Source organism: Carlito syrichta, unplaced genomic scaffold (assembly GCF_000164805.1).
Source record: "Carlito syrichta isolate Samal-C Ts95f unplaced genomic scaffold, Tarsius_syrichta-2.0.1 Scaffold306837, whole genome shotgun sequence".
In the NCBI taxonomy this organism is placed as follows: Eukaryota; Metazoa; Chordata; class Mammalia; order Primates; family Tarsiidae; genus Carlito; species Carlito syrichta.
Window position 1 is genome coordinate 252,820 of NW_007250933.1, and position 13,472 is coordinate 266,291.

General features: G+C 46.7%; 2 protein-coding genes across 7 annotated transcripts in view; both read right to left on the bottom strand.

Annotated features, from left to right (window-relative positions):
• Positions 1-3,414, bottom strand: part of CIART (circadian associated repressor of transcription) — a 4,578-nt gene extending 1,164 nt beyond the window's left edge. The window contains exons 1-5 of one of the 3 annotated variants that reach the window (XM_008063428.1): positions 3,379-3,414; positions 2,368-2,793; positions 2,139-2,214; positions 1,823-1,901; positions 1,604-1,715 (exon numbers count right to left, since the gene is read on the bottom strand). In XM_008063428.1, the coding sequence (XP_008061619.1) occupies positions 1,604-1,715; positions 1,823-1,901; positions 2,139-2,214; positions 2,368-2,733 (633 nt within the window). In that variant the 5' untranslated portion in view covers positions 2,734-2,793; positions 3,379-3,414. The other 2 variants (XM_008063429.2, XM_021715209.1) reach the window with 2 other exon arrangements.
• Positions 3,415-5,063: 1,649 nt separating this feature from the next.
• Positions 5,064-12,319, bottom strand: CUNH1orf54 (chromosome unknown C1orf54 homolog). Of its 4 annotated transcripts, none has more exons than XM_008063431.1 (6): positions 12,241-12,319; positions 10,956-11,039; positions 9,887-9,945; positions 8,711-8,821; positions 5,806-5,904; positions 5,064-5,142 (listed from the first exon to the last, which is right to left on the bottom strand). In XM_008063431.1, the coding sequence occupies exons 1-5, from the start codon at positions 12,284-12,286 to the stop codon at positions 5,809-5,811; spliced, it is 396 nt and encodes a 131-aa protein (XP_008061622.1). In that variant the 5' UTR covers positions 12,287-12,319; the 3' UTR covers positions 5,064-5,142; positions 5,806-5,808. The 4 variants fall into 4 exon arrangements, with proteins under 4 accessions (XP_008061622.1, XP_021570886.1, XP_021570887.1 ...); XM_021715211.1 differs by having other exon boundaries at positions 5,806-5,907; positions 12,241-12,313; XM_021715212.1 differs by lacking the exon at positions 5,806-5,904.
• Between the last annotated feature and the right edge of the window lie 1,153 nt (positions 12,320-13,472).

Below are 13,472 nucleotides of genomic sequence, written 5' to 3' on the forward strand. Positions count from 1 at the left end.
AAAAAAAAAAAAAAAAAAAATAGTGGAAGCCAGGCATGGTGGCTTATGCCTGTAATCCCAGCATTTTGGGAGACAGGGGCAAGAGGACTGCCTGAGACCGGGGGTTCAAGGCCAGCATGGACAACTTGACAAGACCTCATATCTACAATCAATTTAAAAAGTTAGGTGGGCGTGGTAGTATGCATCTGTGGTTCCAGCTACAGAGTGAGACTTCCAACTCAAAAAAAAAAAAATTACTTTTAAAATCTTTAAAGAAAAACCCATTTTTAAATTGGAATCATTTCCCAATTTCTGTATTTTAATGTCTAATTTTCTATGTTGAGTTCTTTGAGACCTGTAAATTAACATGCAGGCAAGAGCCTGCCTTTTTTTTCCTAGTCAAGGGTATCACTGTCTTCCAGGTTGGAGTACAGTGGCTCAATCACAGTTCACCACAGCCCCGACCTCCTGGGCTCAGGTCCTTCTGACTCAGTCTCCTGAGTAGCTGGGACTACAGGCGTGTGCCACTGTGCCCGGCTAATTTTTTTGTACAGATGAAATCTTGCCATGTTGCCTAGGCTGGTCTCAAACTCCTGGGCTCAAATAATCTTTCCACCTGGTCTCCCAAAGTGCTGGGATTACAGGTGTGAGCTACCATGCCTGGCCTGCTGCTTATTTTCTAATCAAATATTCTCACAGCAATAATAACCGTGGTTGATTGAAAACAAGGACTGGCAATTATCTTCAGGAGACTCTCTTCTCCATTTTTTAAATGCCCTCTAAATACCCCATTATTTGAAGTCACAGAAAATAGGTCACTTCTACACCAGGTCTAAGAATCTATCAACACTTGCTCCAGGGGTGCCCTTTCCTGCACTCCAAGTAATATACCTCTTATGACCAGTCCTTGAAACCCAGTGTAAACTCACAGGCTTCCAGAGGGTTTGACACAAGGATACTCAGGCAGGAGTGAAAAGAGGGAGGGGGAAGGGTTTTAGGGGCAGCAGAGAAAAAAAGATTTGCAGAGAGAAGCTGTGGCATCTTCCTGCATGAATCATCTGGTCAGGTAAAAAGTCTTTTTGATCTATGCAAAACGCAGATAAGCTGCAACATGAGGGATGGGATTAAACTTTATGGAGATCTTCCCCAGTGATCCAAACAAAATAGAACAACAAAAAAACCCTCTAGAAATCAAGACAATGCAGGAAGTTTAGGCATTCCTTTGCCTTAAAAGAAACTTGAAGAAAAGACTTAGAAGAAAATGGAAGGGAGAGCCCATTTCTACGTGCACGTTTCATTTCCTTGGTTATTTTCCCACCTATTCCTCAGGTTTTTAAGTTCTTTTTTCTTTTGAGTTGGAGTCTCACTCTGTCGCCAAGGCTGGAGTGCAGTGGCACGCTCACAGCCACTGCAGCCTCAACCTGCTGGGTTCAGGTGATCCTTCCACCTCAGCCTTTCAAGTAGCTGGAACTACAGGTGAATGCTACCACACCCAGTTAAGTTTTTGATTTATTGTAGAGACGAGGTCTCATCAAGTTGCCCAGGCTGGTGTCGAACGCCTGGGTTCAGGCAGTCCTCTTGCCTTGGCCTCCCAAAGTGCTGGGATTACAGGTTAAGTTCTTACCTTGGTCAGCTGATGCCTGCTACCATCCAATGGTGACTTCTGGGCAGTTATATGGGGAAACCAAGTCTTTAACATCCCTTCTACCTGTAGCAGGGTTCCTAGATAACGTTCCCTGTGAAAAGAACATTTTTAAAGATGATATTAATTGAAAAAAGAAATAAGACAGAAATTGATAAATCTCCTTTTATGAGGTCCCAAGGAAAGAACAGGGTAACTTACCCCATCTGTGGCTTCTGCAAAACACCTACAATACGCTGAATCCTGTCCATTGCCACACTCTGCTGGAAACTGCTTAGTCCTTGGGTTTGGAAGAGAGAAAAATCAAGGGCATTCAAGATGTAGTCAGGTAAGGGAAGAACAGAGGGATTAAAACTGGTTCACCTAAAGAAATTGTCATATAAGTAAAAAAAAAAAAAAAAAAAAAAAAAAAAAAAGGAATAATACTGGCCCCAAACAAAAACTTGAGAAATACACATTAAAAAGGAGGAAGAGAAAGAAACACAGCCCAAATAAATGCTACTAATTAGAAAATTACCTCTCTCAAAACGACCCATCTTCAGCCCATTCAGTAGGTCTGTGAGAGGGGGTATAAATCCTTGGAGTTCTTTACACTGTAGAAAAATAGGACAAAGGCTATGAGAAAACCGAGGACTGCCCACACTAGTAATGATTCTTCCTCCACCTTCAAATCTGGGACCCTCACTGGGTCCATATCAACCAGCCAGGCGCTAAGCCACTTTAGTTAAGTGTCGCCTTTCTCCTACCTTCTGAGCAAATAGCAGGTCTCCTTCTGTGGTACAACCCTGGATGTTTACACTGGTCTCCAATTCACCATCTCTTGATCTTCTGACCCCAGATCCTGCCATAGGAGAAGTCAAGCCTCGTTGTTCCGGGCGAGATGCTGTATGTTGGTTACTGGAAACCTTGGATCGATGCCTGCAGCGGATAGGACCTGGGCTGGGCCGCAAACCTCCTCTCTGCCCAGCAGTGTCTGGCCTGGGCCCAGGGGCTCCCTTGTCCTCCCTCTCACTATCGGAGGGGTAGCCAAAGTCACTATTCAATGGGGAGGTGGAAAAAGAGGAAGAGAGAGAATAGGAGGAACAGGAAGAAACGCTAGATGGAGAATCCATAGGTCCAGAAGCAGGGGCTGGAGAGCAGCTCCCGGAGTACCCAAAGATCGGAACCTGCAACTGAAGAGCAAAGCAAGGGAGTTTGAAACTGGAGTCTAAGGATTAGAAAACAGACGGGGAGACTGGGGTGTACTGCGTAGAATAATACCTCTTCTCCCCCTCCCCAATATCACCTGTCTCAGAGAACAATAGAAAAAGTCATCCCCCCACCCCCACCAATTAAGAAACTGGGGCTGCCTCTCCAGCCTCCGCAGAGCAGCTGGCGGCCTCACACGGCCTTGGTTCTTTTCTTTCCTCTCAATTCAGAGTAAATAGCTGACTGGAATGACAGCTTCCCCTCCGCCCGCTGTTCCTCGGTACTGTGCCCCAGCCTGATCCCGCCGCAAGCCTCTCCACCTGAGGCCACGCCACCAGCAAATGGTAAATCTGGGCACCCCAACCCACCTAGCGAGCCTATGGGGCCGCGCCCACAGAGACCAGCCTGCGGCCCTTCCCCAATCTTTCAGTCACAATCCCTGCGCGGACCCCTGTCTGGTCGCGTCTGCCACGTGATACAATTCCCCCAAGATCTGCATTCAGTTCCCAAACCCACTTCCTCTGGGTGCAGTCCTTCCCAGCAGCTCGCTGTCCTCCGAATCTCCTTACCCGGCTCAGCCTAAGCTCCGTCTCCAGGGCCGTCTCAGTCTCTCCGGGTCTCGGCTACCCACCTCCGCCTCTCTCACTGGGCCCCGCCCCTTACCCCTCCCAGACACGTGCGGCTCGGCACGTGCCTCCCCCTGCGTACACAGATCTCGCGCCCTCACTGGTTGTCTGGCCGGCAGCACGTGACCTCGTTAGTGAAGTTTACAGCCTATTTGCTGCAGTACAAAAGAGCTCAGCCAATAGAGAGGCAGCGAGGTGGTGATTGGCTGGAAGGAAAGCATTTCGTGCTCCGCCCCTACATGCGGCTCCGGGAGAGGACCCGGTGATGAGAAAAGGAGGAGGATAGAAAAAGAGTGGAAAAGAAGGGAGGGGAGGAAGAGGGCGGAACCCGTGGCCTTAAATAGGATGGTGATGCGCCAGAGACGCGCGACTTGAGTGTTCAGAGACTGGTTGTGCCACTGAAGGCGTGCGCCTCGGAACGTGGGGCTCTCCCTCCCCCCTCGTTCCGCCTCCAGAGCCAACTCCTCTAGCCCCTTCCTGGAGCGCCTCCGCTCACGAGCGCAGCACGTGGAAACCATCAGCGACTTGGGTCTGCAACGTGTGTGAGAGAATGGATGTGTGACACCCTGTATCCTCTCTCCGCGGCCCAGCCCTCGTGACTCCCCGGTCTCTGTTTCACCCTCCCCTCCTCTCTCTCCTCCAAGTTGGGTGCCTGCTGCCCTGCGGGGTGAGGAGGGTGGGGACTGCGGCCGAGAACACCGCGTCCTCTCTCGGGCTCCCGCCGGGGCGGCTCCTACAGCCCTTTCCTTACATAACCTACCACGCACGTTACCAGCTCAGATGCCAGCCCGCCACGACTCTAGAGGTCAAAGCTAAACTCAGTAGTTCCTTTTTTTGCCGGGACTCCTCCGGCCCCTGCGCCTTGAATTCTCTGATTCCGAGCACGCGAACAGAGTGGAGTAGGTCCCTGGTCTCCTAGGTTATGGCTTTGTCCACCTTAGATTTCTTCATTTTTCCCCTTGAGAAGATCCTAAAGGCTTTGAAGGAGAGAAGGAGGCAAGTCCAGAATTTAGAGTTTCAAAAGTAACTGGGACGTTACTATTGTCGTTACCCCCTCTCATTTTGAGAGGAGAACAGAGAGAAGGGGAGCGGGAGCCCAGGGACTGTAGGCTTGTTGAAAATGTGACATGGGAGAGACCGCAAGGGGGCAGCCCAGTTCTGATTAGGGTCCTGAAGATAGTTTTAAAAAGTGTTTCTTAAAGTGAGTTTGTCCCTGCCACAATTACTAACTGCAAAAGGCACACTGTTGGACGGGGGTGGGGTGGGGGGGAGTGTGAATATTTTAAATCTATTCTAAATGGTTTTTGATATTTTCCATTATGTGCTTATTTTATTTTTAAAAAGGTTATAAATAAACCTCAATTCGTAGCCCTAAGGACACTGTTTTAACACCATATCTAATAAAATAAAACATAGAATTAGAGGAAATCATGAACTGTGAATAAACCTGTTGTCCGTGGGTACACTTCTTCAGCCTTCCCAAAATTGCAAGTTTATTCACAGTCCACAGTTAACCTCTAATTCTTTTGTCACCAAACTTCCTTTCTAATTTATCCTTCTTGCCCCCAAATCCTGGTGCACTCTTTAATGTTGTGACTAGAACGGATGCTCGTGAAGGAGTGGACAGCACTAGATTATTTTATTTGTTATTTATTTTATCTTCCAATTTCCTCTTGCCAAACAAGAGTCATAGCAGCCTTTTCCCACCTAGAAAAGCAAAGAAAAAAATAAACAGGGTCAGGGGACCTAGGAGACCCCTTCTGCCTTCCACCTATGAAACCTGCCCGGATTTCATATTTGGAGTTGGGATTTGTCTGTGATATCTCCTGGGAGAGATGTGTCCCCTTCCCTCCTCACTCTGTCCTCTTCCTGCTAAATCTCTTTATGCCTGACAGTTATTTGGAATTCCAACTTAAATTCTTTCCCTGTAGTATAGCTCTCTTGTCTTCTTCTTCCAGCCTCCCTGTACATTTGAGAACCACCACCCCTTCTGCCTTTGAACTTTGCCCCTTGACTCTCTTCAGGTTGTAGGACCTGCCCACTTTGCCCTCTGGCACTTGCCACACCTTGAAATATGGCCAGGGTGGGACCACCTCTGCTTCCTCAGGCCACATTAGAAGTCTGGAGAGATTTTTCCTCCATTCCACCTGAAGTCTTCCTAGTTCAGAAAATTGAAGGACTCTTCTCACAAAAGTCTGCCTCAACATCTCCTAGACTTTTTTAAGATTAAATAATAACACAATTTAAAAAAATATGGACCCCTCTTCCTTCTTTAAGCAGCTGAGAATTGACCAGGCTGGAAACACTAGCCAGAGATACTGGTAAGAATTCCTTCATAGACTCCCCCAAGGCCAGTGTTTACACTCTTACCTTCTACGTGAAATACATCCCCCCCTGAATGAGAGCCCACGACAGCAGGAGGGGCACAGGACTCTGCAGACTGGACACAGCACCATTCAGATCTGGTTTCTGCTAAAATACAGACATTCGCCCACAGTAGGCCAGTGTCATTCATCCTCCCACTTTTCCCTCCAGAAAGACAGCCACCTCTTTCCACCAACCTCTGCCTTCCTTTCCTTTGAGTTTTGTGAAAGTTCCCTCCCTTTTACCCATCACCATAAGAAGTCCTTACCTCTGTGCCTTTCAGCTATCCCTGACCTTACCAGGGAGGCCCCAATTCAATTCAGTGACACCTATTTTTAAATCTATTATGTGCATGATACTATGCTAGTCACTGTGCTAGGTGCTATAGGGAGGAACATAAATGTGAATAAGATATAGTTCCTGTCCTCAAGGAATGTACAATTTAATGGGAGCCTACTATATATGTTAAAAAGACTTACACTTTTCTTTTTTTTTTTTTTGGTGCCGAAACCTGGGATCGAAGGACTTACACTTTTCATTCTTACTTGCTTCTCCTGTCAGTATTCAACTAAATGCGGGCAGCTCTTTGGTCCCGTTCCCCTTTCCAGCTATTGCTTCTCTTTTTCATTACCAGATTTTTTAGATAGTTGGTTGATATTTGCTTCCATTTCCTCATTATGTACATTCTCTTTAACTCCATGAAATCTAGCTAGCTTTTCTCCAACCACTCAATTAAACTACTGTTTTTTTTTTTGCGTCACAGACTCTGTCACCCAGGCTCATGTGTGCAGTGGCATAATCACAGCTACAGTAGCCTCAACCTCCTGGGCTCAGGTGATCTTTCTGCCTCAGCCTTCTAAGTAGCTGGGACAATAGGCACATGCCATCATGCCCAATTTTTTAAAAATTTACTGTAAGGAGAAGGTCTTGCCATGTTACACAGGCTGGTCTCAAACTCCTGGGTTCAGGCAATCCTCTCACCTGGGCCTCCCAAAGTGCTGGGATTATGCACATGAGCCATTGTGCCAGTCATCTCCTTGTTTGATTCCTTTTCCTTCTACTGACTACAAGCACAGTCACTGACCTTTTGAGCTTCTGTACGTACTGGATCTGATAAGCTCATTTACTTTCGTAACTGTGAATTTGCACTTGGAACTCTATCCCTGACCTGGTTGTTCAGCTACCTTTAGAACACCTTCATGAGGCTGTCACCTAAATTCAGCTTGGCCAATACCAAATTCATAACTTCCTTCTAAATCACTCCAGCCTTCCATTGTTCCTATTTTGGTCAACCATTTCCCCAGATACTCATTTTAAAAACCTCATTCTGTTGCCCAGGCTGGAGTGCAGAGGCACGATCACGGCTACCACGGCCTCGACCATCCTTCCATCTCAGTCTTCCAAGTAGCTGGGACTACAGATGTGCACCATCATGCCTGGCTAATTTTTTTATTTATTGTAGAGACAAGGTCTCGCCATGTTGCCCACCAAGTCTTGAACTCCTGGGCTCAGGCATTCCTCTCACCTCTGCCTCCCAAAGTGCTGGGATTATAGGTGTGAGTCATCACGCCTGGCCATGAAATTATCATTGAAGCAAGGAATTTTCTCCAAAATAGTTCTGATTTTTCTTCTCTCCATTTATAATGCCATTTCTGTAGTCCAGATTGTTTCTGGAACAATGCAAATCCCTACAAAAATTACATCCTGCATAAAACCAGATAAATAGTTCTTCTAAAATACCACTTTTCATCAGGTTTTTACTATAATAAAGAACCTACCAGACTCCCTATTGATTATGAGCCCAAACTTCATCCATGTCAGACTCTCTAGAATTTGCCCTATCTTGCCGTATGTGAAATTACCAAGCAAGCATTAGGAATCTTCTACATTTTATTTTATTTTCCTCTCAACATACCCTCTACTTCAGACATACCCCATCTGCTAAACATACTGGGCGTGTTCTAGACCCTTTACCTGTGCAACTATTTCAATCTTGGAATAAATATTCTTCCTCCTAATTGATTTCATCTTTTCACAAGTTCCAACCAATCAAAAACTCACCTATTCATCAAGGTGTATCTTAAGCACAATCATCTCTTGAAAGCCTTCCAGACAATTCTAGCCTATACTGATCTTTCTCCATACAGTGGCTAAACCACTTGCCTGTGTCATATGCTTTCAAATGTATATGTAATTTAACATATACATTTGTAGCATACCTTTTCACTTCTAAATGTATTATAAATGTAAACTTGAGTTTTATAAATTCCTTGAGGGCAATAACAATATCATAGATTTCTTTTTCATTAGGATCGGCATCCTCAGCAACCTCAGGCATAGGTTACATACACATTAGGTACCACTGAAGTGAAAAAAAAATTTTTTTTTTTTGAGTAGGAGTCTCACTCTGTCGCCCAGGCTGGAGTACAGTGGCACATTCACGGCCACCGCAGCCTCAACCTGCTGGGCTCAGGCGATCCTTCAGCTTCAGCCTTCCAAGTAGCTGGAACTACAGACATGTGCCACCACGCCCGGCTAATTTTTTGATTTATTGTAGAGCCAAGGTCTCACCAAGTTGCCCAGGCTGGTCTTGAACCCCTGAACTTAGGCAGTCCTTTCGCCTCCACCTCCCAAAGTGCTGGGATTACAGGCATAAGCCACCATGCCCAGCTGAACTGAAATTTGCACCAAATCTTTCCAGTGTTCCAGACACAAGGTTAGTATTACATCTCAGTGAAAGAGATGATGAACAAGTTGAGATGAACACCTGCATTGAAGCACTAGTTATTTGGTTCCCCCATTCACCAAAGTCTGATACTCCAGCCCTCTGTCTACTCCATGTCATTAGACTTGGAATCTGTCTAGGGCAAGGGATGTCTTGTCTCCCTTCCCCAATCCCCAATTAACTCACTGCTTTCGTTGTTACTGGTTTCACGGTTACAGGCTTCTGATGGTCTGCCCATGTTGTTTCAGGACTAATGGTAGTCTCCACTGCTTCGGTTACCACCTTATCCAACCTGTTCTACCCTCCGTGGGATTGGGAAACATAGAGTTATCATCTTCTTCATCCAACATCCTCACAGATTCTCTATTTAGAGTTCTCCCCTTCACCACCTCTCCCCGACCCAAAGACTTAAGCTCAGGGATCCTTCCTGTCCTGTGCTTGCATGGATTATGTACTCATCTCATTCAAAAGTCCCTTTCCATCCCCAGTATCTTAGCAAACTTCCTGGGTTCTGGCTTTCCTCTTCCTTCTCCTCTCCAACTGTGGTTATGACCCTACCTTCCAAGGGGCATACTCTCTTTCTGACTCTGCACTTTAAACCCGTCTCAGTTTTAGTTTCTCTTTCTACCTATTTTATTTTATTTTATTGAGTTGGAGTCTCACTGTGTCTCCCAGGCTGGAGTGTAGTAGCACACTCACGGCCACCGCAGCCTCGACCTGCTGGGCTCCGGCGATCCTTCCGCCTCAGCCTTCCAAGTAGCTGGAATTGCAGGCATGAGCTACCACGCCCGGCTGATTTTTTGATTTATTGTAGAGATGAGGTCTCGCTGCCCAGGCGGGTCTTGAACCCGCGGGTTCAGGCAATCAACTCACCTCAGCCTCCCAAAGGCATGGGATTACAGGCTGAGCCACCGAGCCCGGCACTTCAGCCTTCTAAGTAGCTGAAATCACAGGTGCTTGTGACCACGCCTGGCTAATTTTTTGATTTATTGTAGAGACGAGGTCTCACCAAGTTGCCTAGACTGGTCTCGGACTCCTGGGCTCAAGTAATCCTCTAGCCTCTGCCTCCCAAAGTGCTGGGATTACAGGCGTGTGCCACTGCGGCCAGCCCTTTTTAATTTTTTAAACTAATAAATGAAGACTGAGACTCCCTGTTTGCTCAGGCTGGTCTTGAACTCCTGGCCTCAAGTGATTCTCCCACCTAGGTCTCCCAAAGTGCTGGGATCACAGGTGTGAGCAGCCAGCCTAGTTTCTCTTCATCTTACTCACTTTTATTTCTGCTCATGAATTACATTTCAGCATTGCCTAGTTTCTTTTTAACTGTTACTTATCCTGACCCTCATCGATGTAGAGGTCACTCACCTGCCTGTCCTCTGACTCAAACATGGAGTAATCAATGGTGAAATTTGCACTAAAGTCATCTGTGGAGAAGAAAGAAAATAAGTAGTAATAAAGGAGAAAAGTAACTCTAGATCTGGAAGTGAAAAAGGAAGAAATACTTCAGTTTGCTCAATTTTTAAAATGTGTTGGTACAATCCAATCTTAATTAACTCTAATGTTAAAAATGTTTGTGAGCTGGGTATAGTGGCTCATGCCTGTAATCTCAGCACTTTGGGAGGCAGAGGCAAGAGTTCTGCCTGAGCCCAGGGGTTTGAAACAGTCTGAGCAGCGTGGCAAGACCTCATCTCTGCAATAAATAAAAAAAATTAGCCAGGCGTGGTGATGCATCCCTGTAGTTCCAGCTGTTTGGAAGGCTGAGGTGGAAAGATTGTCTGAGCCCAGCAAGATGAGGCTGGGGTGGCTGTGAGCTTGCCACTGCACTGCAGCCTGGGTGACAGAGTGAGACTCCAACCCCCCCCCCCCCAAAGTTGTGAATGTGTATGCATTTATATTTTCAATCTGGTATCTAAAATAATTTACAGAGCCAGGAGTGGTGGTTCATGCCTGGGAGGCAGAGGCAAAGAATTCCTTGAGCCCAGGGGTTTGAGATCAGCCTAGGCAACTTAGTAAGACCTCATTTCTACAATAAATCAAAAAGTCAGCCAGGCATAGTGGCGCACACCTGTATTCCAACTACTGAGGCAGAAGGACCGCCTTCTGCAAGGCTGAGGCAGAAGGACTGCCTGAGTCCAGCAGGTGGAGGCTGCAGTGATAATGAGCGTGCCACAGCACTCCAGCCTGGGAGACAGAGTGAGACTCCAACTCAACAAACAAAAATTTACAAATTTGAAAATTTTCAAGTTGTTTCAGCCATCTTCCAAAGAATTAAAAATCACTATCTTGAAAAATAACCTCACAAGTCTTGATAGTTTGTGCTCATAGCCAAATTTCTCTCTGAGTTGTCTGCAGAGTGAAGAGCAAAGTCTCAGAACTAAATATCCCTGGAACCTTCCTCCAGTCTGCTGAGGGTTGGAGGCTTTCATGTACTCACCATAACTGGGGGTGACTGTGTAATAATAGGCCACCTGATAATAATCGTCCTCTTCCAGCCTTTCTTCATCCTCATATTCTTGTCCTATGGGGACAAAGACTACAGGTCAAGGGGCATCTGGAACTCCTTACCAACAGAAGAATACCTGGAGATGACCTCAGCTCTACTCATTTTCTTTCCTTCTGCCTCCCCTCCAAGGGTCATATGCTCTTCCTGCCTCTGTGCCTTTAAACCTTTCTCAGTCTCTGGGCTCCATATCTGTAACGAAGCCTGTCCCATGGGCCCTTTCAATCCAGGAACAGAAAACAGATCCCTTTGCACACTATAAACCCCAAGGGAGAACTAACCCTAAAAAATATAGGAAGGTAGAGACCAGAAATTAAAACCTCCAACTCTTCTATTCCGTATGCTCTGGACCATTTTGTATTTGTGAGAGATCGTCTCTCATCAGCTCTATTCAGCGTCTCCTACAAAGAACTAACACACACCCTTAGGCTTTTGGATTTCAGTTTTAGTTCCAGCTTCACTGCGAACTAGTGGAAAGACCCTGAACAATCCATGCAGCATCTGCTTTCTTAAAATGAGTCATCTGGACTCCATGACCCATCTCCGTTCATTTTTCTTCCCTTCCAGAACTAAAAATATGTGGCTTTGATATGATTGAGTTGAGAACTCGAGGTCTCCTGCTCAGCACTTTCCTGCGCCCCTTGAATGCTTTTCCTTCAGTTCCAAGCTAATGACACAGGAATCTGGAGGAAAAGGAAACAGTGAGGCACACCTGGCAGACTGGGAACAAAGGAGGGAAGGAGTCAAGCTACTCTTGGGACCCTGGTCCTGATGGCAGCCAAGTTTCCACGACCCCAAAGGTTACCCCACATCTGAATCTTTGCTAATACTCTCTAGGTAAGGAGATACTCTGGCTACTAGTTCCACGTTGTCCCATCTTCCAAGAGTCCACCTTTCTCTTTCACTCTCACTTTAGTGCCTCTCATCTAGTTCAGCTTCCTGGTGATGGACAACTGAGGTCAATCTTGCTAGGACCTCGCTGGGTCTGGAGCTCCATCCTCCTCCTTTGACAGGACTCTGCTTTCCTCCCCCTTTCCTGGTTCTGCATTCCAGAGCTCCCCCTCTGCCCTAGCACTGGACCCTCGCACAGATGAGAAAGCTCTACCACTCCCCTTGGAAATGCAACTCTCACTCACTCCTTATTTTTTTCCCTCCCACCCCAATTTGTGTCTCTTGACAGAGACCGGGCACAAAAGCTCAGGGAGAGAAGTGGACTTACCCAGGATAAGTGGCACAGCAAAGATGGCTACAAAGAAGACATCCATTCTGGATTCTGCACTATTGCTGTGAAAGTCAAAAAAGGAAATTACAGCGTTTCCCACCAGAGTCACCCCGCCTCCCCTCCTCCAAAGCAGGGCAGGAGCTGCAGCCACTCTTCTCCCAGGGGGCAGAACTCTCCGCCTACTTGCTGACTGACTAGATCTTTGGTTATGACCGGTTCTCAGCCAGACATTCCCAAACTGACAGAGACAAAAGTAGGTTTTGATGCTGACATGTTGCAGTTTATTATTTTATTATTTTTTTTTTTATAGAAACGCTTGCTATGTCACCAAGGCTGGTTTCGAATTCCTGGGCTCAAGCAATCCTCCTGCCTCGGCCTCCCAAAGTGCTGGGATTACAGGCATGAACCATCAAGCCTGGCCAATGGCCAACGTGCGTGGGTTGCAGATTCCTCCCCGCCCCAACATGTTTATTGAGCTCTCTCAGCCCTAGATGAGATCCATTCAGGATCTAATCCCACTGTCACTAACAAAAATAAAAAGTGGCTACCAAGGAGTTTCCCCTCTTTCCTCCTTTCTTCCCTCCCAGGTCTCACAAAAAGCTCACCCTTCCTCTCACCATTCCTAACTTACCGTCACCATCCAGAGTTGCCCCTCTTTCTCCTTCTCTTTTCTTGGAGACATGAGGTCTCGCTATGTTGCTTAGGCTGGTCACGAACTTCTGAGCTCAACAGTCCTCTTGCCTTGGCCACAAAGTGCTGGAAATACAGGCGTGAGCTACTGCACCCAGCCTGGTGTTGCCTTTCTCTCTGAGACTTAATCACAGTCTCTTTTCATCACAGTGGAAATGTTTTGAGGAAAGAGTGAGCATTTTCCTAGACTGAAAATAGTCCCTTTCTTCTGCCTATCTTGGACTACAGAGGATAGGAGCAATATTTACCCATCTTTGTCTGACTCACAAAGCACCTGCTACATGGCTTCTGATAAAAATCTCTCAGCCACAGTCAGCTATTTCCTCCAACCTCACCTCACCTCTTTCTCAGGATAGAAGAAGGGAGGAAGCAGGCAGTCTCTTTCCCTACTGTAGGTGCTACGCCCTCCCTCATGCTTTCAGGTACTTCGTGTGGTCCCTTAATTTACACGTTCAAGCCGGGCTCGGTGGCTCAGCCTGTAATCCCGTGCCTTTGGGAGGCTGAGGTGAGTGGATTACCTGGGCCCGCGGGTTCGAGAC